The 27,389-nt window shown below is 34.9% G+C and overlaps 3 protein-coding genes across 4 annotated transcripts; 2 read left to right on the top strand and 1 right to left on the bottom strand.

The window, feature by feature from the left end:
• The first annotated feature begins 2,140 nt into the window (after positions 1 to 2,140).
• Positions 2,141 to 5,542, top strand: LOC128244036 (uncharacterized). The gene is made up of 4 exons (XM_052962054.1): positions 2,141 to 2,326; positions 2,875 to 3,043; positions 3,436 to 3,636; positions 5,247 to 5,542. Exons 1-4 carry the CDS (start codon positions 2,141 to 2,143, stop codon positions 5,540 to 5,542), a joined length of 852 nt encoding a protein of 283 aa, XP_052818014.1.
• A 7,307-nt stretch (positions 5,543 to 12,849) lies between these two features.
• Positions 12,850 to 17,516, bottom strand: LOC128244820 (uncharacterized). 2 transcript variants are annotated; one of them, XM_052962910.1, is made up of 4 exons: positions 17,413 to 17,516; positions 15,968 to 16,216; positions 14,969 to 15,242; positions 12,850 to 14,629 (listed from the first exon to the last, which is right to left on the bottom strand). In XM_052962910.1, exons 1-4 carry the CDS (start codon positions 17,439 to 17,441, stop codon positions 14,438 to 14,440), a joined length of 744 nt encoding a protein of 247 aa, XP_052818870.1. In that variant the 5' UTR covers positions 17,442 to 17,516; the 3' UTR covers positions 12,850 to 14,437. The 2 variants fall into 2 exon arrangements, with proteins under 2 accessions (XP_052818870.1, XP_052818871.1); XM_052962911.1 differs by having other exon boundaries at positions 17,122 to 17,427.
• Positions 17,517 to 22,312: 4,796 nt separating this feature from the next.
• Positions 22,313 to 27,389, top strand: LOC128244035 (protein unc-93 homolog A-like). The gene is made up of 6 exons (XM_052962053.1): positions 22,313 to 22,340; positions 22,714 to 24,272; positions 24,445 to 24,580; positions 24,823 to 24,924; positions 25,954 to 26,085; positions 26,313 to 27,389. Exons 1-4 carry the CDS (start codon positions 22,313 to 22,315, stop codon positions 24,828 to 24,830), a joined length of 1,731 nt encoding a protein of 576 aa, XP_052818013.1. The 3' UTR covers positions 24,831 to 24,924; positions 25,954 to 26,085; positions 26,313 to 27,389.

The following is a 27,389-nucleotide window of genomic DNA, read 5'->3' as shown; positions in this document are numbered from 1 at the left end:
GATTTTCACTTATAAGTCCAATACCCTTCATTCAATTTGCTTAATACTTCACACAGTTGTTCAGGGCCATCACATAATGAGGCAAGATAATGCCATATTATCCTTTATACAAATTATAGCCTCTGATTGACTATGGTTAAAGTTTTAGGGCAGGTTGGGATATTTATTTTTAACTTCTATACCCTTCTTTCAATGGACGTAATACTTCACAAAGTTGTTCAGGACCATCACACAATAATGTTACATAACTCCATATTATCCTTAATACAAGTTATGGCCCCTCATTGACTTAGGAACTTATTTTAAATTTTTGTGGCAGGTTAAAGATTTAGGGCAAGTTTGGATTTTCTCTTATAAATCCAATACTCTTCATTCAATTCACTTAATGCTTCACACAGTTATTCAGGGCCATCACATAATGAGGTTAGATAACTCCATATTTTCCTTTATACAAAGTATGGCCCCAGACTGACTTAGGAACTTAGGTTAAATTTTTGTGGCAGGTTGAAGTTGTAGGGCAAGTTTGGATTTAATAAAAAAAACTTCTATACCCTCCATTCAATTGACTTAATACTTTGCACAATTAATGACAACTATCTTACAATAAGGTTACATAACTCCATTTAAACCCTAAATACAAATTATCACTTCTAAGTCAAAGAGGCGTAGTCAAGCGCGCTGTCTTACAACAGCTCTTGTTAAGTTCAGGAGTAATATTGTATAAATGCATATTGATGGAATAAAAAACTATTGATGGAATTGGTTACTGACATTGTATCAGTCAACTCGTTCACTAGAAAAAACTGCATTGATTTTTGTTGAGACTGTTTGTAGAGCTTGACAGAGCCGTCACAGTGGTGGTGCGCTGTATGTTAGTGCGTGTGTGCATCTGTCCATAATAATCTTGTCTGAAACATACCTTATCTATGAATGGAGAGATATAAGAATACCTTGGCATAAACCTTAATGAGACAGTGTGTGCAGATATGACCCAGATATGTTGGTCAGAGTCCAAGATTCCAAATAGAGGTCAATGGACAAATATTCTTAACAACTGTAATTAAGCTCTAGATGTGGCGGGATGGCTGAATCTATTGTTAGAATTGTCAATTGTTTAACTAAGTTTTAAGTGAAACCAAGTTATCAGAATATGTCTTTGGATGGGAGAGAGTTGTATGGCCTGCAAACTGGTGTTTCTGCACAATTACTTGTGTTTGCTTCAACACATTGAACATGAAACTGTGGCCTGGGGTGGTTTTTCTGTGTTTATTTGAACCTGAAGGAGGGGCACATATAGTAGTAGTGCTGTCTGCTCATTTGTCCAACTGTTGTAAAGTAACCTATCACAAATGTTCATCGCATAAAGACGATGTGGTATGAACAAGATCCAGTCTCTGTATCAGAGGTGAAGCTCACATTTGGCAGACATGATGCATACTATATAGGAAAGAAGAGTACCTATGGTCATGTGTGGGCTGAAAACATGAAGGAATTTCAAATAACCTTGTTGCAATTTTCCTTACAAGAAGATAACATGTGGTGTTCAAGACTCATGCCACTAACGTTAAGGTTAAGGTCACTATGAAGGTTCAAACATTATTATGCCATGATTCAATTTTGGGCTGTAACTCCCTCACTTAACCCAGGATTTTAAATAAATTGACGCAATTGTTTCTCTTATGATGTCATAACCTAGTAAGACCAATTTCCCTAGCTCAAAGATCAAGGTCACACTAGATGTGAATTGAGGCTTCATATATGCTAATAACAGCTTTGTTAATGAATCTAGTCTTGGTGTCTCCTTTGGAGGCATTTGTCACTTTTTTATTAACAGGTCTTTCGTTTTATTTTCAGTTCGGGAGGTCCAAAATCCTTTCCCACCATTATGGAGGAGAAATTGTCTGAACTTAAAGGTAAGAAGGAAGAATTTACCATCCGAGTAGTAAGAAGACTCTTCCATGCCACTGCTATAGACCAGCTTGGTGAAACCAGATAAGAGGATTGGTCAAACCCTGTAAAAAATCAGTTTATAGGAGAAGAGGGAGTGGATGCTGAAGGATTGACTTTTGAATTTTTTTCACTGTTCTTAGAAAAAACTAACATTTTCAATAACCGTGGCACATTTACCGTTGACGCTAAAATGCTAGAAGAAAAGACATATACCATCATGGGGAAACTTACTGCAATGGCTGCCATTTATGGGCATCCAGGACCGAAGGCCTTAAGTGCACATCTTGTCACATTTATACTAAGGGGCCAAGAATCCACCATTGAAGAGATTTCAGACAACTGCTTTGGTGAGGATGTCAGGAATGCAATAAGAGAGGTAAGCTTTTCCCCTGTTAAAAAGTTCTGACAAAACATATCGTCTTGTTTTGTTCTGTATGTTGGTTGTTATGCCACTGGTCTGAAAATCACTCAACCTTAAGATTCTCATGTTTCCCCGCGAAACCAACAGCTACCATCAGAGGCCCTTTCTGTAGGGTATATCAGTTTTCTAAAGTTTGTGTGTGCTGTCATGTTGCAAACTGAATTGTTTATTTTGTAAAACAATGTTGTTTTTGACAGGACCAAACGTTGGTATTCAACATTCATACACTGTTAGTCACTTGAAAAGTTTTTGATGTCATTTTTTTGGTGTTGACATCAGAATTCTTTTTTTTTGTCAGGATGCAGCCCATTTTAGTACATAGATAAATAAATACAGTTGATTCACTTCTGTCGTTGTAACAGAGTTAAGTGCATGAAATTGGTAGTAAATATTATTTGTAACTATTAATAGTTTAATTTGATTTATATTATTTGACTTTAGTTAGAAGATTTGAAAGTAACAATATAGAACAGTTAAAACTCTCTTTATGTGTTTACTTTCAGATTTCTGAATGTTCTCTTGATACTGCATTTGGCAACAATGTGGCATTACTTGAAGAAGCTGGTTTCAGGAAAGTACCGACGGACGAAAACAAAGCTATGGCCATATCTGCACTTAAACTGCACAATGGCTTTTACAAATTCCTAGGACCAATTATGCAGTTTATGGAAGGTATGGATGATACTGTCCTTCATAAAACTTACTCTTACCCCTTTATTACAGGGCTTTGACGAAGTACTAAAATTTAGATGTTTCAGTTCGCAAATCTCATATCTTGGAAGTACTTCCATATAAATAAAAAAGAAAATGTAAAAGTAAAAACTTTTGTTTATGATCTACAATTCTGGATGGTCTAACACATTATTTTACCTGTCTGATAAATTTTAATTCCCATGTCTTGCTGACATTAGACTTCAGTGAGTTGTCAACCTCTTTTCCAGAAAGTTGAATGCATGAATACACTGATAAAATACACTGTTATGGAAAGACTAACTTGTTGTTTTGTCAAGTATGTAAAACTGAATTCAAACAATAATCTACTATTGCTTGTCTTTTATTGACAGGCCTCAAACTTCATGGAGTACTTGAGGCTTTAAAGGCCAGCAGTTCTGATGCTGAAGCCATCTTGGGGATAAGCAGCAGCCACACATCAGCTGATACTGTCGTTGATCTATTCAGCCCATCCTACTCGGCAGATAAGGAGGAAAAAGATAATGAGGAAATGATTATCTACAACTTCAGCAACTTCCTCAAAAAAGTTGAGCGTAAGTGGCTGATAGAAAGTTTGTATAAATAATAATGATTTTTACAACTTTACCTGAAGTTTGTCGATTGTCATGTTATTTGTCTATCAGTATGTAGCTTATGTCATCTTTCATCAGCTCATTTTTTCTCCCCAGATTTAAAATAGACATTGTTTTTGGCTTAGCCATCCGTCAGTCTCTCCAGACAACTTCTCCAAAACTGCTTGATTAATTTTATGAAACTTCACAGAAATGTTCAACATGAAGCCTAGTGCATATTGTTTTAACTTTAATGTTTGGATGATTTTTTCCGTAGTTATGGCTCTTTTAAGTTCCTACTTATAAAAGTCTTCTTGTCCGGGCAACATTTATATATGCCATCACTTACTTCAAGTAACTTGTGCATATTGATGTTGGGTCCAAATCTCCGACAAGGCCTGTTGCAATTGCTTAGTACTGGTTAGTTTCAGGAACAGATTTGAGTGTGATCTAACAAGCTAAATTACTTTTTTTCAAAATCAAACTAAATAAATTGGCATAAACTAAAATTTACAGAAGCATTAATTAGAACTAGACCAACATTTTTCATGTACTCTTTGTTCCCTTCTGTATTGAGGTAAAAATATATCAAAACATGTGTATAGATTATTATTACTATTATTGAAAATGTTTAATTGAAATACAAAACTGTATGAAAGTGTAATTTTGAGACATGGAAAATTTACTGACATGCAATTACTTATTGTTGCAAAATAAATAATTTTATGCTTGAGTAATTTACATAACATATTTATAAATGAAAACTTTTAATATTTTACCTCAATATTGGATTAAATAAAAAAATTACAGTCTACATTTTGTTCTTGATTTGAATAAGATATTGGTTGATATTTGTGTCACCGGGTCACTTCTCGTCCCCTTTTTATTACTTATTAATACGTAACACCGAATACATTTTCCATATGTTTTTCATTTATCAACTCGCTTTATTGTCAGAGAGGTATCTTAACCTTTTCTTTTCATTCCCTAACAAGAACTGACCACCACTTACACTACAACATACAATTTTTCTTTAGGCCACGCCCATATAATTATTAACCAACCATACAAAATACTTATCAAACTTTCATTCATACCAGCCTATAGTTGAAGTCTGATGTTTTGGTTGATGTGGTTGAACTGTTAATTATTTGCCACATATTAATCCATCATGTTCATAGTTAATAAAATAAATTCCTAGGAGTATCCCTCTTAATGTAAGAAATAATAGGTATGAAAATTATCATCAGTAAAAGCAGGAAATATTGGGCTGCAGTTTAGCTATTTAGAAAGTTTCTCAATTTGAATTTACTCTTGAGATTTAATCAAGAGTGAAGCTGGAGCATGGTATTAAAATGATCTCACCCATTGCATGTTTCCAATAGAAGTACTGTAACATTTCAACAAAAAATCTCCTAAGCACAGTTCAAAGTATTAGAAATATTGAAGGGTTTTAGTAAGACTTAAAGTTAGTATATTGCAGTATTCTTCAATGACACAATATTACTCTTGTAGCTTTGTTGTAGAAAGATTTCAGTAGAGAGATTGAGACTTGACTTGTTTGCCATCAGATTATTTTTTTCTCATTACAGGTGGACAGATTGAAACACCATGGCTGAATTTGGACGAGCCATACAGCACAAAAAACGCTACCATCAACATGGGCCACGTGTTGCAAACGCTACTTGGGTGCCCAAGACCACCTAGAAATATAACAGCAGGGACAGGTCTAATTGAATTTAACCATAAAGACAATAGACTGTCACATGTGAACACTTGTGCGCCATCTCTTTGCTTTGCAGCCACTAGGTCCTTAAACAATTATAATGAACTTGAAAAACACATGATGCACATTATCAGAGACAGTGACGGATTTGCACTTACTTGAGGTTATTCTGTATGCAGTGTTTTTTTTACATTTTATTAGCTTGTCTGATTTTTGACGTCGTCGTCGTTGTTGTCGTCTTCGTCGGAGGCGTTGGTTAAGTTTTGCGTTTAGGTCACTTACATGCAAAATATCAAAGCTATCACTTTGAAACTTGGGGAACTTGTTTATCTTATACTTTTCTTCACATTGTACCCTAAAGATGCTGAGTCTCATCTATTTTTTGGGGGAAAAAACATGAATTTGAATGGATTTTGAGAATTGGACATAGTTTCCTCATTTATTTTAGGATTGATTTCTATTTTTTTCACAGACAATAAATGGATAATGCTCTTCCATATATCATACAGATTTTTTATACACATTTGGAAGGGTTGTAGGGGAGGGTGGGGGATATGTTAGTATTTTTGGATTTTAGCTAGTCTGATTTTTAGCTCACCTTAGCGGTAGGCTGAGGGTGAGCTATTAGTATCGCTGAATGTCCGTCGTCCGTCCGCACTTAGTTTGATAACACTCTAGTGGTCACATTTTTGCCTCAATTGTCACGAAACTTGGTCAGGATGTTTGTCCCAGTTATTACTCCGACGAGATCGAATATGGGTCATCTGGGATGAAAAACTAGGTCACATGACCCAAAAATAGAAAAATCTTGTTAACACTCTAGAGGCTACTTTTTCAGCCTAAATATCCTGAAAATATGTCAGAAAGGTTGTTTTGGTAATTTTTAAGTCAAGTTCGAATATGGGTCATCCTGGGTCAAAAATACAGAGCCCAAATATGGAAAAACCTTGTGAACACTCAAATCCAGACCCTTGTGTTGAATTTATCCCTGCCCAACAGTTTAGACCGTTTTACAGGTGAGCGATCTAGGGCCATCATGGCCCTCTTGTTTAAGTTTTGTGCTTGAGTCACCTACATGTAAACTATGAAAGCTATCAATTTCAAACTTCAAATACCTGTTCACTATCAAATGTATGTTAAAGGATAAAATCAGACGAGCATTCAGTACCCGTAGGCGGTGCTCTTGTTTACAATACATCAATGAAATAATACCTTTACAATGTATAGTGAATAATTACATATTGAATGCCTGTCATACCGGTATAATATTTAGTATTCCGATAGGTGTACTCAAAATTCAGCCCACTCAATAAAAAATGTAGTTGAAATTAGTAAAAAAAAAATAATCTGTTTTTGTCTGTTCAGGAAAGCATTACTGTTTTGACAATCTTGGTAGTGAGGATAATTAAATGTACGCTTAACTTTTTACTGCAATAATGGTCTGATCAAGGTAAAGTATTGTTTTATATAGAGACAAAAAGAATTTTCTAGAACTATAATCTGCTTTTAGTCATGAACTTTTTATTTCATAAATTCACAAGCTCTAGTAGGAATATTATGTGCACTCTGCACAAAGGATTATGTATTTAGACTAAACTGATCTGAGGAGTTAAACTGCTTTAAGCACAAACTAGATACACATTGTGCCAAGGCGTGCATAAAAGTATACGAGCTATCATTATGAAGATAAATAATAATGTTAACCATACCATGTTTGGTGCAAGTTTTACTTTGATTAACAGTATATTGTAAACTTGTCCATTTTAATTACATACCCAAAAAATCTTTGCAACACACATTGTACTATATTATGTCTTATTTCATTTGCATATTACGTTTGTATAATGCTTCTTTTTTTGTGCACTTATAACAAGAAATTAAATATGATTTGCAATTCTTCAAAAGGTTGGTTATTGCCAACAATTTGAATTCATATTACTTTCAAATAATACTAACAGCAAGATGTTTGACCATTATTGAAAGACACGAAAGTCCATAAATTCATGATAATTAAGATATGAAGTTAGGAATGTATATGAAGCACAATAGTTTCCCTCTTCAGCTCAGATCACGCTCCAGTGACTGCATGGTCAAACAGTTTTCAGCAGAAAACAAAAGGCTGAGAATGTTATTATAAAAAGCAGAGTGTGATGTAATACAGGACGGATTCAAGTACTGTGATATTTGCAAATTTATAATCCAATAGGTCACCAACTTGCATTATCTTATCCATATTTGATCTGGCTGTGAAACTATTTTACATGTGTAGATCAAATGCGGTAATCAGTATAATGAAACAAGCATTGCATTGTTTTTTGCAAGTTAGTAAGAATGGCTGTTTTTTTTATTTCAGTTTTGTATTACTGGTGTGGAAATGAGATAAGGATATTTTGGGTTGTTATTGAATTATTAGATTATTATATATATATATATATATATATATATATATATATATATATATATATGGTCCTTTGGTCTGCAGTCATAGTTTCATAACAATTGGGTGGATTTTCATCAAACATGCTACATATGTTTAGGATGTCAATAGCTTTGGGGCTATCTACAATTCATTTGTCTCTACCTAAGGCCAAACTCATTCTTCCAAGTTTACTCAGATTTTATGTCCACTCCCTACCTTAAAGAAACCCTGGAAAGAATTTTATCAATTTACAAATGTTCTTGTCATCATGGCAATGTTGAACGCTAACTAACCAGACCTCCTTATGTCAAAACTGATGAGATCAGGTTTGAGCCTATGCTTTTTACCTGACAAGTTACATAACTCATGCTCAATCAGCATCAAAGTCAGTACTCATTATATATGCTAATGGTAGCCAGCCTGAACTTGAAGAATGGGCTTAATAGCCTAGTTTAGGCTTTATAATGCAGTAGATATTGAGGGGTCAAGATGTTATGGTCAAAGTTCACTTTTATCTCGACCTTTCAACTTGGCATCAAAAGGGATAAACCACAAGTGATGGCCAAACTACAAATGAAGACGAGTGTTTGGAAAATGGACCAAACCGAACAAAATATTGATTTGTCAAGGGCTTCAGGTTAAAGGTCTCTGTGTGCATGACCATTGATTGTATAAGTTGATACCAGTATTCCACTGGTGATGGTCTACCTCCTCTTCAAATAAAGGTCATATAGGCTGAACAGAAATTTAGATTTGAAGTGGTCAAGATTTTAGGGTCAGTGGTCACTGTGGGCCTGGTCTTAGTTTACAAAACAAAGCTCTTTAGGCATACAACAGGTAATGTTCCCGAACGTAACTGTGTAATATATGATCTTGATTTTTTTTTCATGTGCATTTTAATGTATAATTCAAATTCAACATCATCCTAGATATGTGTTTATTCAGGTAAGACAATTTACTTTGAGAATTTTTATTATGTTTTGTTATGTGTTTTGTCAGCAGAAAGATTGTAAATCTCATTGAAAGGTGCTGTGTGAGTTAAATATTGACTGATTTTGAAATGCAATAAGTTGATTTATTTCTTTAAAACATGTTAACATCAGATGACCAATAATTTTTTGTTCTTACATTTCATATAATCAAAAATATTTTCTTTATTATTCTACAATTGTTCATAATTTTATGTAAATTGTATTAGTCTCTTCCAAAATGTTCACCTTACTTCTAACAATCAGTGGTTCCCACCTTTGTCTCAAAGTCAGTGCCAATCATCAACATACTAATGATGACCAACCTACTCAAAAAATTTGAGGCCTGAAAATGCTGTAGACATTGAGTGATCAAGATGTTAGGATCACTGTGAGCTTGATCTTAGGTCTCAAAGTCCATACAAATCATCTCCTAATGAAAGCAAACCTACTAGTGAAGTTTTGGCTTAATAGGCCTAATAATACCTAAGAGATTGATTGGTCAATGTTTTAGGGTTAAAGGTCATTGTGTCATCATAATCATTTGTGTGCTCCATATTTAAATTTCATTATAGCTTCAGAAAAACAGGGTTCCCACATTTTTCTGCAAGTAAAATTCCAGACTTTTTCCAGACTTTTTCAAGTTTTTTTTTTTGCAAATTCCAGACTTTCTCTCAACCTTTTTCACAGTTATTACAACGAAACATTTCAGTGAAATAACATATTTGCCATTTTTGACATTTATTAAACAACTTTTTAAATAACATTAAATGTCATGTTCACAGGGTTTTGTTCTCAAAAACAAAACCTTTCACTTTCTGAACTTCTTAGACATTTATTGAACAACATGATTAACCTTTAGCATGCTGAATACTGTTGGCCTCTGTGAACAGTGTCTAGGATCAGTTGGCATGATCAGGGTCTAGGCTATTTGTATTTGCTACTTGGAAACTTAAAGGCTTACCTACTATATGTGCATAGAACAGTGTGGACCCTGATCCGCCAGCATGGTTTGGTGCCGGTTGATCTCTTAACAATACCAATTTTCGTAATTGGTGGATAAATGCATGCTTAAGGTAAATATAATCAAATATCACATTAAAAAAAGTTTTACTCTCTGAACAAAAACTTACTTTCTGAACGTTTTTTAAAGCTGCACTCTCATAGATACTTTTTTAACAACTTATTTCATTTTTTGTCTGAGATATATCAACTTTTGACGTAAATATCTGCAAACCAGCGATAAAAGATTGCCAACAAAAGATCAGATCGCTGATTTTCATATTTATGTTCGAAAATTTGTTTTATGGTTTATTAACGGTTAAACAAATATGCATTTAAAACAGCAATTTTTTATCTTAAATATAAATATCTGTGATCTATCTTTTTGCCATCAGTCTTAAATAATTGGTTTTCATGGATTCTTGCCAAAACTGGCTCGCTCCAAGACAAAAGTAAGAAAGTTGTCAAATTGTTCAATCCGTGAGAGGGAAGCTTTAAACATATATTGAACAACTTGAACTCATAACATCCAGTGTCATTTGAAAAGAGTTGAACTCTCTTTAAAAAAATCCACTTGCATCAATGAGCATGCAATTCAGCTATATCTGAACATCAATCTTCATCAATCCATGGGTGAAAATGCAAAATAAGTGACTTTTTTTGCACAAGTTTAAACTATTATGATGTCTACTGGCCAAAGAACTGTGGTCTTCTCAATGTCTATAAATACGAGCAAGGTCAGTCTAAAGGCATGATCATTCATAGATTCACACTTGAATAGCAAATATTTGTCAGGCTGTGTAGCACTTCGCAGACTAGTAAGATCATTGCAATTAACATTCATATATGTTATTATACCCCCACAAACAAAGTTTGAGAGGGTATATAGGAGTGAGCTTGTCTGTCGGTCGGTCTGTCGGTTTTCATGGTTTCCGGACGATAACTCATGAAAGGCTAGACAGATTTGAAAAATTTTTGGTACACAGGTGTAACATCAGAAGATACAGGTCAAGTTCGATATTGGGGCTGGTGGGGCCAAGGTCAAGGTCACTGTTACTAAAAATAGAAAAACGGTTTCCGGACGATAACTCATGAAAGGCATGACAGATTTGAACAATTTTTGGTACACAGGTGTAACATCAGAAGATACAGGTTAAGTTCGATATTGGGGCTGGTGGGGCCAAGGTCAAGGTCACTGTTACTAAAAATAGAAAAAACGGTTTCCGGACGATAACTCATGAAAGGCTAGACAGATTTGAACAATTTTTGGTACACAGGTGTAACATCAGAAGATACAGGTCAAGTTCGATATTGGGGCTGGTGCGGCCAAGGTCAAGTTCACTGTTACTAAAAATAGAAAAACGGTTTCCGGACGATAACTCATGAAAGGCTAGTTTTTCTTGTCAGCAGTGTAACTTCTAAATTACTCAACAGATTTAAATAAAACAATACATGCATGATGAAAGAAGAAGCATTGTGCAGTAACCTTGGAGTTATGGCCTCTTTTCAAAGGAATGGTTTGCCATTCCTGTGTCCAGGCGGCATTTGGGGGTATTCGTCACTCCTGTGACAGCTCTAGTTGACAGCGTATCTCAAGTTTATTTTAATGAACTAGGGCCAATTTCACGTATTAAAATATATTTCGATGAATGCATGGATCGCTAATTATCCATGATAATTAGCATACTGTAGATTAAAAATATCGTTGTATATAGCACCCACGATTCTTACTGACAGCGTATATAAAGCGAATCCTGACAAACTGCGGCCAATTTCTTGTTTAAAATAACTTTTAAATGCAGATGGCAGTGACAAATAAACGCTTGCATGTGGTAACACAAACCTTCTTAGTCTCGATCATTCAACCGCTCTGATCAGAGTCAATTCAACAGAACAGTGTCAGATGCAAGCGTCTAGATGATCGAGAGTACTTACTTTTACTAGTTTCGTACCCAAAACAGTTCAAACTTTAAATATTACTTTTCCCGGCTTTTTCCCCATTTTAACCTATAATCGCAAAAATCAAGGCATTTTCACGACCGGGAACAGACTTTTCGATATTCCCGACCTTCCCGTTTTCCCGGTAGCTCGGGAACCCTGGAAAAAACACAAGTGAAGGATTCCATATCAATTTATAAGTGTATGTACCAGAGAAGACATTCCATTAATCATTTTAACTTCTTGTTATAAATTATTTTTTATAGACTGCATGTTGTTCATGTATGTTTGCGTGGTGTTGTTATTATGTTTGTTACTTTACATGCATACTGCTGATATCCTTGTCAACATTAAGGTATATCATTGTCTTCTTTGGTTAGGATCTTTTCCCATTGTGAAATATAACAGTTACAAACTTCAAGTCAGGCATAGACAGGGATATTTTCAGTAGTGGCTTGTTTGTTTAGTAACTTTGTGCTTTTTTTATCAAAACCAAAGGAACATGTCTGAAGGCAATATCTTTGAGTTACAAACTTTTCTTCATTTGAGCTTTTTAGATTTAAATGATAAAACAATCATGACATGTTGGCATGAAGAGTTGATGAGTTATGTATCCTTTCCCGGCAGAACATGCACAACGGACACACTATCCGGATATATCATGATAGATAGGTATAGCATATGAATGTGCATGTATTTACCAGGTTTGCTAACTGGTATATAATCAAGTTATGACTTTTTACAATACAAAATAACCAATTTTTAGACATAAATCTGTCACAAAATATAGTGTTCAAGTGTTGTGAACATCTGATTCTCACGTATGTTTTTTGTCACATTGTAATAGGAATTCTACAGTTATTGTTGTTATTTTACTATTTCTATGTTGACTCAAACTACTCCAGTGGAATTGAGCGCTGATGTTTTATTCATTATCTGTTTAAATGATGTTCTTTTCAATAAAAAACAATTAAAAAACAAACGTGGTAGTCATTATTACTTTCTAGACAATTAAGTCACAGTGTTTGATTATTTTATCTTATTTAATAAAAGTTTTACAAACATCATTGCAATTGGAGCAAACAATCAATGCTTTCATGTATAAATAACTAACTACGATCTAGAGATACAGTAAACATTGACAGAGTCCATACGAAAGTACAAAACTTATAAACTTACTAATTATAATGACATTCATTTTTTAAGTTTTAAAAACATTATCTTTTGATGACATGGAATCACTTAGCATTGAGATTGAATTCATCACCATAAGAAAGTATTTGTATTTTATAAAATAAGTGGTTCTATTTTTGGATAACCAAACCATAATTTATAATTTCCCTTGTGTAAGGGTTATTACAGTCTAGGTCACATACAAATTATCATTTCCTTTAAAAGTTAACAACTCTCAGTCCAAATTCAAATCTGAAAGTTTATTCAGGCTTATTCTCAATTTTTCATTTCAGACTAAGTGTTTTACATTTATAAAACACTTTTAAAGTTAAAATTAAATGACATGACTATGCAAAAATATAACCTCTACAATTTAAACACCTGTTTTAGATAAATTGCATTTTGATCTGTGTTTGCTTTTAACAGGCTAGTTTTTAAAAACTAGCTTTCAACATCTGATGTTTCAACATTAATGTAATTAAATACAGGTCATAATTATACTTAACTCATTATGAAATATTAATGTATATAATTTTAAAACCGTATGTTACATAATTATATCATAAAGATTGTGAATCACATTTTGAGATTAACAAATTAACAAGAGGGCCATGATGGCCCTAAATACCTCACATGAGTTAAAGTGTTTAACCTTTGTAATCAATATAGCTTGATATTTGTTTTCAAAGCTGTACAGACATGTATGATCCAAATTTTAAAACTGTAGTTTCAAAAATTTGAAAGTAGGTCAAAAGGTCACATGGCAATGTAAATATTGAGATATGTTTTCAAGCTGTACACATGCTTGAAATTTCATAACAGAGACTTCAAAAAGGTACAATCAAAGTAATCCAAGCACAGCATTGATATTTGTTTTCAAAACTGTACACATGGTTAAAATGTTATTGCTGCACCTTAAAAAACAAGAGTAGGTCAAAAAGTCAGTCAAGGTCATCCAAGGATAATATTGATATTTGTTTTTAAAACTCTACACATGGTCCAAATTTCATTGCTGTAGCTTCAAAAATAAGAAAGTAGGCTAACAGGTCACAGTCAATGTCATCCAACCTCAACATTGTTATTTGTTAACAGAATTGTGAAAATGTTTAAAATTTCTTCGCTGTAGTTTAAAAAATAAGACAGTAGGTCAAAAAGGGTGGAATTTGACCCAAGGGGCGTAATTTGCACAATCTTGGTAGAGGACCAAGTATGATGCTCGTAACAAATTATTAAAGCTCTGGGCCTAGCGGTTTCGGACGAGAAGATTTTCGTCAAGTCCACAGGAAACCTCATGGCATAAGGAGTTTTGACGCCAGAGGCATAATTTGATTTTCACAAGCAATAGTGTAAGATACATGAACGACAGACAGGGCACCATCAAATAAAATATTTAACTGCTATAAACTATGAGGATTTAATAAAACTACACTCTGAACAACCTAATTGTAACAATGTCTCAACTTCCATCCAACACAACATGACTTTTCAGTGTATTAAAGTAACTATAATGCAAGGTTATGTATATTGTCTATGTGTTAAATTGATACACTATTGGCTTCAAAAGTGGTTACAAATGTCTTTGTAGACTTTGACTTCAAATGGACTGTCCACAGGCTGCTGCAGTATTGTTTCAACCTCTCGGGTTGCATCTGCAGGGATTTCCATCAATGGGGGCACAACCAATCCTTCCTGATCGTTGTTGAAGACTAAATCAGGTGTTACATAGTCAATCCCATAGGATTCTGCTTCCTGAAACAGAAAATGGTCAAACAATTTGTTGATGCAAAAAACAAGCAAAGTAAGAACTATAGCATGAAATAAAAGAGGGTTTACAGCAAGTAACTCTGTGCAGGCAATAAATACAATGCAATAGTGGAAACACACATACAATTATAAAATGCTTTTTAATGATATATTTAAAAAAGCTCTTTTTATAGTATTAAATGTGCAGTAACACATGTAACATTGTAAAAGAAGTAGTTTTTATGCCTAGAAAATAAAAAGGAAAAATCAAATTTTCATATTAAAGTAAATGTAATAAATTGTATGCCTACAGTTTATGATTAAATCATTGGTATGTAAATGTACCTCATCTGTAAGGTTGATTTTGGGATCAAGAACTTGACCCATTATCCATAACTGCATGGGTGTCCTGCCGTGTTCAGTCCGCAGTGGTCGCTGTGATGTGGCTTGAACAAACCGGTCAACGGAAGTTTGAATTCTCTTTAGATATACTAGATGGAGGGCAAGCAGGTGGTTCTCATTGCCGACGTTCAGAATACCATCCATCTCCATTCTCCAGAACAGGTTGTAGTAGGTGTTAGTACATCCCTGCCAAAGCTCTCTCCAAAATCTCTCTATTCTGTAATCAGTATTTTAAACAATTGTCAACTCTCAAATTAGACATATCTTGTACTTTTGTCACATTTTTATTACATGTTCATATTCAGATTTACATAAAATCAATTTAGGTAATACCCATTCCATTGTCACAGGCTTGGCTCTGCTATTATCACTGGATATTTAATTAAAACTAATTCTGATATTTCTGACATAAGTTATTGTTAATGGAAAAGAGTAATTAAATAGCAGAAGAGAAGTGTTTATTCTGGTTTGTCCTACCCCAGGTAGACTGTTGGCTTACAATACCTGATATGGCAAAAGATATAAGATGTTGCTGAGGCGTTGAACACTAACTTAAGTAATTCACTTTTAAGGGCACTTGGGATAAACAAATTTTCAATACTATTTTAACCTGCTTTTAGCATTAAATTAGCATCATTCAAACAAAGGCTTTACCAGGGTTATGTATGTATAATTGTGATAAAATATTCTTTTAAATCTCACTTGTATGTCTACAAATGGGAAAGCTGTCAGTCACTTACAATGAAGCCAAGAAATGCAATGGTCGTGAGCCCAGATTGACTAAAAGCTTCTGTATAATCACTGTATATGAATTTTATTGTGTCGACCAGTGATAAACCCAAAAGAACAAACAAACAGTAAGGTATGGTCAAATCTAGCATAATTCATCATCATAATTATCTATTTGACATTGCATAAAACTTGTTTATAAGTACAACAAACCTCTGATTGTGAACACTTCTGCCAGTGATGTGACTTTTGGAGTCGATTCCTCGAGTCTGTAGCATGAATTCAGCTATCCTTAAGTTTTCTAAACCTTTATCTGTTCTCACACGTTCTGAAATGCCATACTGTTGAATTCCAGAGGAAAAGGAATCAAACGCAGTGGCAGCAGTGTTGTCAGAGGCTACTTTCAAGTAGACTGGAAGGCGAGAATAGCCATCTATTCCTCCATGGAAAATGAATCGCCATCTGTACCACAAAATAAAAATTCTTTATCCGATTGCACTCACAAATCTTTAATCAGAATATATGATTTTATATCATGATCATGCATACAGCCATGGGTTCAGTTAAAACTTGCAGAGTGCTGCGTGCTTATTTGTGAGAAGTACACACGCCCTGACACACCACGGATAAAGTAAATTACTTAATCCCTGTTTCATAAAAGTGTTCAGAATGAGTACAGGGTATCAAATTAGCGCATGACATGCAGCAAGCCTTTACTGAACTCGGGCAGCATGCGTACTGTGCAGTATGTGTAGCATGTACTAAAAAATCGTCCAGTTCTTTACGTGTTATAGACTTAAACCTTTGTATTCATGATATTTATAAGCTAAACTTTACTACAGACAAAAGAGACAGAGACTGGGATCTGGTTAGCATAACAGTGACAATAAGGAAAATGGCCCTAACATGTTTGAGTCCTGGCAGCTGCATGACATGATTGTTCTTTAAATCAGTGTTTTATCAAAAAGTAATCTGTGAATACTATTACTGTACTTTTCGCAGAATATTTACAGGTCGATAATTCAGATACAGTGCTAAAACCCAGTGTGCAAATATTCAACTGTATAGTGAGTCAATTAAATAAAATTGATTAACTTCAGTAATTCTGATCCCATCAGCTCTCAAATGGACCTGCATTGACTTGTACCCAACAGATGGGAATTCGGAAATTTTGTTACCAACAATTGTCTCGAGTTCTTCGTCAGATAACGAGGAGTATGAACCTCTTATTGACAGATTGTAGTCTGCCATTCGGTTTACCACTGTTTTGTCACTGACTCCTATCATCTCTGACATTTGTCTAACAGTAAAACCCTTTTCGATAAAATAGACAAGTGTTTCCTCTGGGATGTTAAAGGAGGGTCTACCTTTATTAGACGTATACACCAAATCAGGTGTACCATAAGTAACAGCACTGTCTTCACTGCCATTAGTACTCGTTATTATAGCGTCAAAGGCATCTTTCACTTTGTCCAAAACAGATGAAACATCAACATGATATGACAGCTGGGTCAAAACAGATATTATAGACTCAAATTCATATTCAACATTTTCCATGCGGTGGTTCGAAATATTATTGGCCAACTGCAAGATCCTGTCCCTTGTAGCATCTGTAATCGGTAGAATTTCTGGTATTAACTGTTGATCCATTTTATGACCTTGTTATGGGTGTAGTTGAGAATGCCATGCTATAAGTAGATGCAGAAAATGAGACTCTTAAACAGTAAGTGTTGAATATTTTCAGCCGAAATATAAATATACAGCAAACTAATTGCTATGACAAATTTAGAACAAAGGGAAATAACTGCAATGTAAATAACTCGTTAAACTCCGAACATGTACGGACAAAACGAACGATTACTCCGAATATGTACGGAAACAAATGAATATGCATACAGAGCCCCCTGCTGTCATAATTCGTTATGCCTGTTCCTTGGCAACCGCGTTATGGTTAGTTCATTTGGCTTGCATCATTCGGCTTGTCTTATTTGGACTGTTTCATTCGGATAGTTCTATAATGCTTGGTGATTGATGCATTGTGCGAACTTGTATTTCTATTCGGATTCGTCAAATTTTGAATTTTATGATAAAAATAAGGAAGTTATGTAGATTGTAATAAAAGATGCATTCATTAAATGATATTCACAGACATTTAAACAAAGTGAAGTTAGTACATAATGGTCTAAATTGCTCTAAACAGGATTTGAATGTCAACATGCAGAATGCCATCATGCAATACGAAATGTCATAATGCATATTGTAACTTTTATATCCCGAACGGGAATGTCATCAAGCATAATACAAATGTCATCAAGCATAATACAAATGTCATCAAGCATAATGCATTTTTTTCCTAAATACCATTCCATAGAACCGGACAAGCCGTTGGCTTGTGATTGGATTGTGTATTCAAATTGAGGGTTTTTGGTGCGCGTTTGCCAAATTAACAAAGTCTTTATACTTATGGTGAAGCATGATGAACATGTTTATTTCTTCCTTTTAACCTTGCACGCCAGCAATGTAAATTTGAACACGAATTCTTCTTTTACAAAAATAAACAATATATACAGTATGATCACAACAGACCATTGTCCGGCTAGTGGAACAATGGATTAATCAGAAATTTGTTTAGATTGCTTAAACATGAATTTGAGTGTACGTCAGTAACCCGTTGGAATCTCATCTAGACATATATAGGAATCATTCTTCATTGCTGTGTTATTGCAAAATGTTTGAAAAAAAATATTGTTTAATTTATGTAAAACACATGTTTACTAAAATGTGAGATTGATATTTAAAAATACTGTTAAAGTAATTAAGTATGACTATATATATTATTTAACGCATTTTCGTATGGTATTATGTGTTTCCACGTTTGTCTAGTTTAGTTCAAGTCAGGTCTAGTTACTGGACCACTTTACCAGCACCAAAAAAGTTTAAGTCGAAACCTGAGCAGTTACAAATACGATATGAAATATCATTGGTTCATAAATCATTAAATTATAAGGCAATAGTTTATTTTATAAGATATTAACGATCGAACAATCTAAAGAAAATAATAGTGTATTGATTTATTTATGTGGAAACAAATATCATAAGTAAATTTATTCTCAACATGAAACATACTTTATATATATATTATTCATATGAAACATGATCCCGAGTAGCTAAAAAAGCGGCATTGGATGGGATGCATGTTCATACATCGTAATATTTCGTATGCAAAAATTGTTTATTTATTTTAAGTAAAAGAAGCAATCTCCATACTTAAGGACTGGCGTATGACTTGACCGGCTGAGACATCATCAAGATTTTAGTTCAAAATTGTCACATTTCCAGTCGCAACTACATATCAGAAGTATTTAAAAACTGTTCTAGTAAGGTACAAGGAAATACGCGAAACTGTAGCTCTTTTTCAACAGACCAGTGCCTGGTGTAAAGTGGCTGCCTAATGTAAAGTACCGACACATGTGAAGCAGTTTTCCTAGATTTTAATAAAACTGAGCAAATGTCAATGTATCATTTAATTCCATGTGTCAGGCAAGTAAGCTGCTGGTATCAATTGTTAGCGTTCTTTCGGTATGACGCGTTGGGGGATCATGGATCTTCGACCTTCAGCAGTCGAAGAGGTACTGAGCTATCGGGGTGGTTACAGACGCCAACACAAGAATGGCCAAGCCTGTGTATTTATTGATTTATCCCATTAATACAAATTAAGGCGGAGAAAATATTAGTTTTTTCTTAACGATTTCCTTTCCACAGCTATTTGAATTTTGCATGCAGCCCCATGTAGTGATCCTTTACCAAGATTATTCGAAGTATTGCCCTGTGGTCAAAAGCGACCTTGCCCCAGGGTGTCAGGATTTTTATTTAGAATTCAGTATTATCTTTAAATCTACTTTTCTGAAACAGCAAATCCCTGACCTATGATATTTCGTGTATACTCTCATGAAGATGCCATTTAACAAGATTGTTCAAGTTATGTTCCTGGGATTGAATCATGCCTCGCACCCAATATATATGCGAAAAACTACAGAAACAAGTTCAGTAGCAAAAAGTTTAAACATAAACCCGGTTTAATGGCACTGGGTTAACACCAAAGACATAGAACATAAAAACAAAAATCACAACAAGAAACATGGAAGAACAGCACAAAACTCCTCAAACAGCACATGTCCAAGGTTCTATATACACTTATATAGTAAAAGCTTTGAAAATCTTTTTTCTGAAACCGAAATACTTTTGATAATAGAATGTACATTTAGACTCATGAAATGGCTATTTACCAAGATTTTTCAAATCAAGTCCAAAGGGGTCTTTGTTTTTTTTTAATGTTTAAATAGTAAAAAAAACTAAACAACTCGTCGTAGTGTCTTACTAAATGTAAACATATTATTGAGCTCAGTGCTTTGATATATGAATGTGTTGTGAGATCTGTAAAACTAATTAACTATCAATAACAAACATAATTTATAATGCTCATTTTTTTAAAGATATACTACATGTACTTTGGGAATATCAGACGTGTAAAATAATGGTATAAGTCTGTATTTACGACGTAAGAGGGTACATCCCCCTCCACATATTAACAAGGATTTTATCATTGGCCATGCACCCCACACGCATGTTCGGTGCTTCTGCCGTTTACGGTTCTCTTGTTCAAACCACCCCCATTCGACAGTGATCCTTTGTGGTGTGAGTCATTTATGGGGGTTTTCAATGCCTATCACACAGTTGTCAACTAACCCCTAAATAAAGATCTTATTCATCAGTGCATTCAGCACTTTGATTTTCTATATGTCAGAAAACCGGTACAATTATGTGTTGTTGCATTTTACCACAGGCATCTGAATCATTGTTTGTCACTAAAATGTTGTTTAAAACCATTTTGGGTCCATACAATGAGATAAACAACACATCTGAAGATATTTAGTGTCTTTAATATACAAAAAAGAAACAAGGTATGTAACTCAAACTTACCCGATTTCACGGTAGAGTCCAGTTTTATGCAAATTTCTTAACCAACATAAAAACAATCCATTTTGTAAATAAGTGACATTGAAAGAAGAGTCAATTACCTTTAAAATGGTGTGCGATATGTTGGTATAACTATATTGTCTTTAGACAAACAAGCATAATTCAATGTCCAATTATTGTGTTTTTCTTTAGTCGGAAAGAGTACAGCAAATTCAGATCGTCATTTTTTCCCGTGTAAACAGTGCTAATGTATACAGTTATAGTGTATACAGTTGTTTCTAACATTGTGATGTTAGGGTTTTCGTGATATTATGGAATGGAATTAATTTATCTGTACACTGAAGCATAAAATAACTTCAATAGGTCTGTTTTAGTACTGTTTACACGGGGAAAATTGACGATCTGAATTTGCTGTACTCTTTCCGACTAAAGAAAAACACGAGAATTGGACATTGAATTATGCTTGTTTGTCTAAAGACAATATAGTTATACCAACATATCGCACACCATTTTAAAGGTAATTGACTCTTCTTTCCATGTCACTTATTTAAAAATGGATTGTTTTTATGTTGGTTAAGAAATTTGCATAAAACTGGACTCTACCGTGAAATCGGGTAAGTTTGAGTTACATACCTTGTCTCTTTTTTGTATATCAAAGACACTAAATATCTTCAGATGTGTTGTTTATCTCATTGTATGTACCCAAAATGGTTTTAAACAACATTTTAGTGACAAACAATGATTCAGATGCCTGTGCATTTTACTTTGTCATTTCTAAACGCATTTTAAAAGGTGCAAACGTAATCTATCAAGTTGAACTCATTTTTTTTTTTTGGGGGGGGGGGGGGGGGGGGGGGGGAGGGACTTATGTTTACTAAAACGATTGTGTTGCTATTTCAATTGATATGAGTGAAAATCATTTGCTAGTTTACTATAGTCAAACTAACAATGCAATATGCTTCGTGGTAATTGCTAAAAAGGTCCTCTTTAAGCAATTCACCTTGTTCCATTTCGCTAGATTCATGTCCGTTAAATCGATCACCCGCTTCATTGTGAGTAGGAAGAATTTTCCAATATAGCCGGTTTCAACAAGTTAGTTGCATAGCCGGTTTCAACCCGTTTTTGGCATAGGCGAACGAGCGTTATTTTAAACATATCGATTGAATATTAGAGAACAGATTTTGGTCTGTTTCGAAGGATCTGTGAACAATCGCATAAATAAATGATACAATTATTTATCGATAATACACTTTCATTGTATTCCTATTCCTATCACACAAGATTTATGTGAAGAGGAAGATCTCGAATTTCAGTGAAAGCTTGCTTAAAAGATACTTGGAACGACCTTCCTACGTCGATATCAATCCTAAGCTATCTGATGTTCTGAAATCCATTTTCTTGGTTTTCTCTGAAGTGATTGTGAGCATTACTGTATATCTTAAACACTCGTTCGGAGAAGGAAGTTAACAACTGTTGTGCTGAAATCATATGTTAATTGAAAGTGATGACATTGAACATAATAATTCACAAACACTGAGGCTTTTTGTTCATACGGACAGTTGAAGTAGTACCCAGAACACAATGACGGATTTATGGGATACAGACAAAGGTTAGTAATGAACCTGTACCTAGGTCACATAGGTGAGAAGCAAATGGGCTAGCCACTGCACTAACTTTGCAACCAAAATCTTAGTTCGTATCTTGTAGCCAGATATGTTTTGTTTAGATTGTCAACGTTTTATGTTGAAGCTACTCATGTTATGATGAATAAAATTACTAGTGTAAGGTTATGATCGGAAATCCGTAACGCCGATGTCCGCTTTCAATACGTTGTTAAGTTCGACGGTAATGGTGTGCGTATGTTGTTATTGTGTATCTTTTGCGCATTGAATAGACAAATGTTTAAAAATTATGCCAATTAAAAAGACAAAAGTGCGACGGTAAATGATTATGTTACGTTAACAATTTATGCTTCCTTTCAGCAATGTCAGTTGAAGCCCCGCTGCCAGAAAATCCAATTGAATATATTGCAAAGACAGTATTTACTCAACTGAATTTAAGAATGGATAGTCAACCGCATCCATGGTCAGAACAGACCAGCCAAGGAAGTACATCCGATGCTGAAAGCTATTGCAGTGAAACACCACTTCTGGAGAAAGCTGAACTGACAAACACTGTTGAACACGAGCAAAATATGCAAGAAACGACACAAAAGCCCACAGTTGATACCTGTACAATCAATGCGTTTGATCAAAACTCTTGCTCGGTTGATGCAGATTTACTTGATATTGCAGGCTCGGCTTTGACTTTGAATTTTACAGACGTCACTGATATAGTTCAAATGGCAGTCGTTCCACCACCTCAGATATACGGCAGCGGTTGGGAGTTTGGAAGTATGTGCAGTATCAACCTGCATTCGGTCCAAGACGGTGGGGTTCGCAGTACATGTAACACGTTGGCAAAACACGATGATATTCAGGGTCTCCAAGAACGGCTGCTATCAAGAATATTTGCTGAAAAAATATCCAAATCCGAGTTTGGTTCTGGTTTTATAGGTAAGGAGTTGAATGTCCAATCGCTTGAAAAACTTCAATCTATCAGCAAATACGACTCTCCTCAAAAGACAAGAAGTATGAGAAATGTGATCATAGTTTGCGTAAGTAATATGTTTTTGTACTCGACTGTTTTTGGACTAAGAAATTTGCAAAGTAGCATCAATACCGAGGCCGGTGTTGGGGTTCTGTCGCTTGCTGTTTTCTTTTCAACGTTCATGATCGGGAGTTTTGTCACTCCGTTTATCGTCCGAAGGTTTCCCCCAAGGACCTGTCTTTGCTGGAGTGCGTGTGCATATGTCTTCAATATTGTTGCAAACTACTACCCCAAAGTGTACACATTAGTTCCAAGCGCTGCTCTTCATGGATTTGCTGCCGCTGTGTTCTTAAACGCTATTAGCACTTACATTACCGAGGTTGGATTATTTGAAGCCACAATGAAAAGGAAGTCGCTTGAGACTTATATAAGTCGCTATTTTGGCATACTTTCTCTCAGCACCCAGTTTGCAATGGTCGTCGGAAATCTGGTATCCTCCCTTATATTTATGAGTGCTGTAACAAAAATGGAACTGCATAAACAGTTCTACAATGGGAACCAAACCAGTGCAAGTTATCTAGTGGACATTTACCAAGATGGAAACGCTACTTTCAAAACAAATAACACTGACGTTGTGGTGGCAGTTCCAGCCACATGTGGTAGTAGATGCTTGATAGAGAGTGACGTCACCGAACATCCCGCGTTTGACAATCGGGATATGCTTTTCCTTATAGGAACGTATACTGCATGTGGGATCATTTCCATTCTTGTTATATACTGTTTGTTAGACAAGGTACCAGACTTTAGCCCGAAAACGTTTACTTGCCGTGACCTTGGAAAAGGATGCGTGGAATATTTCCAGATTCTTATTGACAGGAAATTTGGCCTCGCCGTACCGCTGTGTCTTTATACTGTCCTGAGCAGTGGCTTTGTCGTCGCCGACATATTGCAGGTATATGTATGCGCTTTACCTTCTTAGTAAACATTTATTCTAAAGGCATGACTTTGAAATAACTTACAAAAAACCCTCGTCATTTCAAATGTTAACATGATCAAGAAGGGTGCTCAATACTTGATATTGGTCTTAAAATATCAGTATGGTCATTTATATCGCTATGTTTTAGAGCTACATCACCTGTCCGCTCGGTGTTCAGATGGTCGGCTATTCCATGATCTGTTATGGGGTGTGCGGGTCTCTGAGTTCTGTTGCAGTTGCCAAGGTTACACGTCTGACCGGAAGAATGCCAATTGTTCTCTTAGGTAGTTCATCTAGATTATAACTTTTTGTACTACCATATTTACTGATTACAACGATTGAATGTAATGGACTAAACTAAAGTGTTTTTTTCACCATAGATTATTCGTGTTTCTCTTACATTTACCATCTAAGGGGGCTCGATTCAGCCACCTTCATAGTACTTTACAATATTGAGTAAAATAAAATGGAAACTCCTGGGATTTTGTCTCCCAGTTATTGTGCTAATTCTCAACTTCTGTTTCAGTGGTTTAGTTTACTTTATAGTGAACCATTCCACGGATGTCAACTGGAACTGTTTCCGCGCCAAATGAAAAGTGGGATGTAACATCTTCTTGTTAATTAGGAGGTAAAATAATCTTTAAAAAACAGAATGAGGAATTCTTAAAGATTGGTTTAACTGTAAATTAAGGCTAATTTAAAGCAAATATTATCCAAGGTAAGTACATTCGGTTATTTACCGAACTACAATGATTGGTAGATAGCGTTTTCCTCCTGCGTCGACGGGGAATAAGGGGTATCTTCAAAATCGAAATAGATCATAGACCAATGAAAAACTAATAACCAATTCATCAAAAATGATAAGGTCATTTCATTCAACAAGAGCATTTTTCAACCTTATGCCATCAGCAAAGTATTGTCCTTTTTGAACTTCAGAATGTATTGTTCATTGGTTTTGATGTACTGCTCATCAAAGTTAACTCGATATAATTATTGTTCACCAGGCCGGACAAACAGATTTCCTCTGGGTACTCCGGTTTCCATTACAAGACAAGAGCACAGTCTCGCGTATATTTATTCATATTTTAATAAATTCAATTAAGAAATCGCCACAATGCAAAAGTGAGTGTGAAGTACAAATCATAGTCTGGTTGCATGTCTTCAATCGTTCTCAAACATTATGTTTTCATTCGTTCAAATATATTTAATTGTTTTTAACAGCTTTTCAAATTTACAATCAGCAAATCTGTGATTGTCTTCGTTAAATTAGCTCACCTCCTTATGTTGCGAAGGAATTATGTTTATCTCTTGGAAATGACTGAACCTCAAAACTAAATACAAATGAAACTTTAAAAACAAACTTCCAATCCCAATTTGTTATAATAATGGAAGATCATATGCTATGGCAAGTTTCTTAAAACTCAAGTGGTAAGATACCAGATCACAAGTTCAACTAGTTCTCTATAGCGCCTATGTCAAGGTTTAGTAGACACAAACTTGTTTACAGAACAGCGTCTCGCGACTTTCGGAATGCAAGGTCAAATCATTACGAGTCGAATAGGACAGGTAAGACGAGAGTGAGTAAGCTAATATGATATAAAAAAAATAATCGGCATCAGGTATGTAAGGGCGCTCAAGAAAACGTCTGTACTTTCAGCTGCCGCCTTAAACTTGGCCTGTCTCATCGGCATGATGTACTGGGAACCGACTGAGGTGGACCAGCCGTGGCTTTTGGCGTTGTTGGGTGTCTGGGGGTTCGCCGATGGCATATGGCAGTCACAGACTAACAGTATGCACCATTGATTTATTTCAATACTATTAACCCAATACTACTAGTATAATGTATAAAGAAAGGGCTTGAATTTCATTTGTTAACGTGTGATGAAATAGAAACAGTGGTAATAAAACATTGCCATTTGATTTATTTGCAGTTGATTAATCATCTTCAGAGTATGCAATGTTTGAGTCTTTCTCTGGTCATTTTTCATTTGCCACATTTTTGTTCCTTTTCATTAGGCCTCATTTCGACAGTCTTCGCTGACCGCTATGAAGAGGCGTTTGGAAGTTGTAGGGTTCTGCAAGGAGTGGCTGGAATAGCCGTTTTCCTCATGTCTAGCTCGCTTTGTATGACGTCCAAGATACTCTTCATCGTCGGCTCATGCGTAGTCACAACAACCTGCTATATTGTGCTTGAAATAGCTGAAATGAAATCCATGAAACTAGCAATGTCTACTTTACAAGTCGAAGTTAACTGATTGATAGTCTTAACCGATGATTAACTTTAAAGCATTCTGTTTCTTTCCCAGTTTTATTCAGTAAAGGTTTCATTGTACCTCATGTGTATTATCATCTCAAATAATTATACATGTGAAAATGTAGATATACTGCTTCTTTTTGAAGTTTGTTTTAAGTTGTTGTTTTTTAAATATTCATATTTACAAGACCTTTTGAGTCTTACATCAGGCTTTATGTGCCTCATTTTAACCTCGATGAGTTGTTCGTACATGTATATTTTGTTTATGATTTGTCAATGTTTTGTATAATGTTATAACGATATCAAATTCGACGTTCTGCTGCTTAGAATTCGGATCAATCTAATTCATTTATTTTAGTACTGCTTTGTACAGTGTTACAAGACGTTGATCGATCGTCCGATATTGGGGTTTCTATATAGTTGAAAGAATACAGAACTGGTTTGTTCTGGATCCATTAAGAATGGCAGATGATATTTTAGCGTTCAGCCTTTCCTGGTTATCATGACAAAAACATTTACACTTTGTTTAAAAGTTATAGCGTCTTAAAAGACCGTTTTACCTCAAATTATAACCTTGACAATTATTTGGCCTGTATCTCGCAAGTCATATCTGCACTTTAAGTGCATATATTTATGTTGTTGCTTTTTTCATTCCACATGACAATGGCAAACAAACAACTATATGTAAAAACAAATATTGACATTTTTATGCGTGTTTTAAATGCTCATCATATCATTGCGAACATTTAACCATCGAGTTATAGCATGCCAGAAATAATTACTTGTGGTTTATGTTTAAAAACATTAACCATTGGTTTATAATCAAAGGTTTGTTGATA

This window comes from Mya arenaria, chromosome 8 (genome assembly GCF_026914265.1).
Source record: "Mya arenaria isolate MELC-2E11 chromosome 8, ASM2691426v1".
NCBI lineage: Eukaryota > Metazoa > Mollusca > Bivalvia > Myida > Myidae > Mya > Mya arenaria.
Note: the sequence above shows the minus strand (reverse complement) of the source record. Positions and strands in the feature narration are given on the sequence as shown.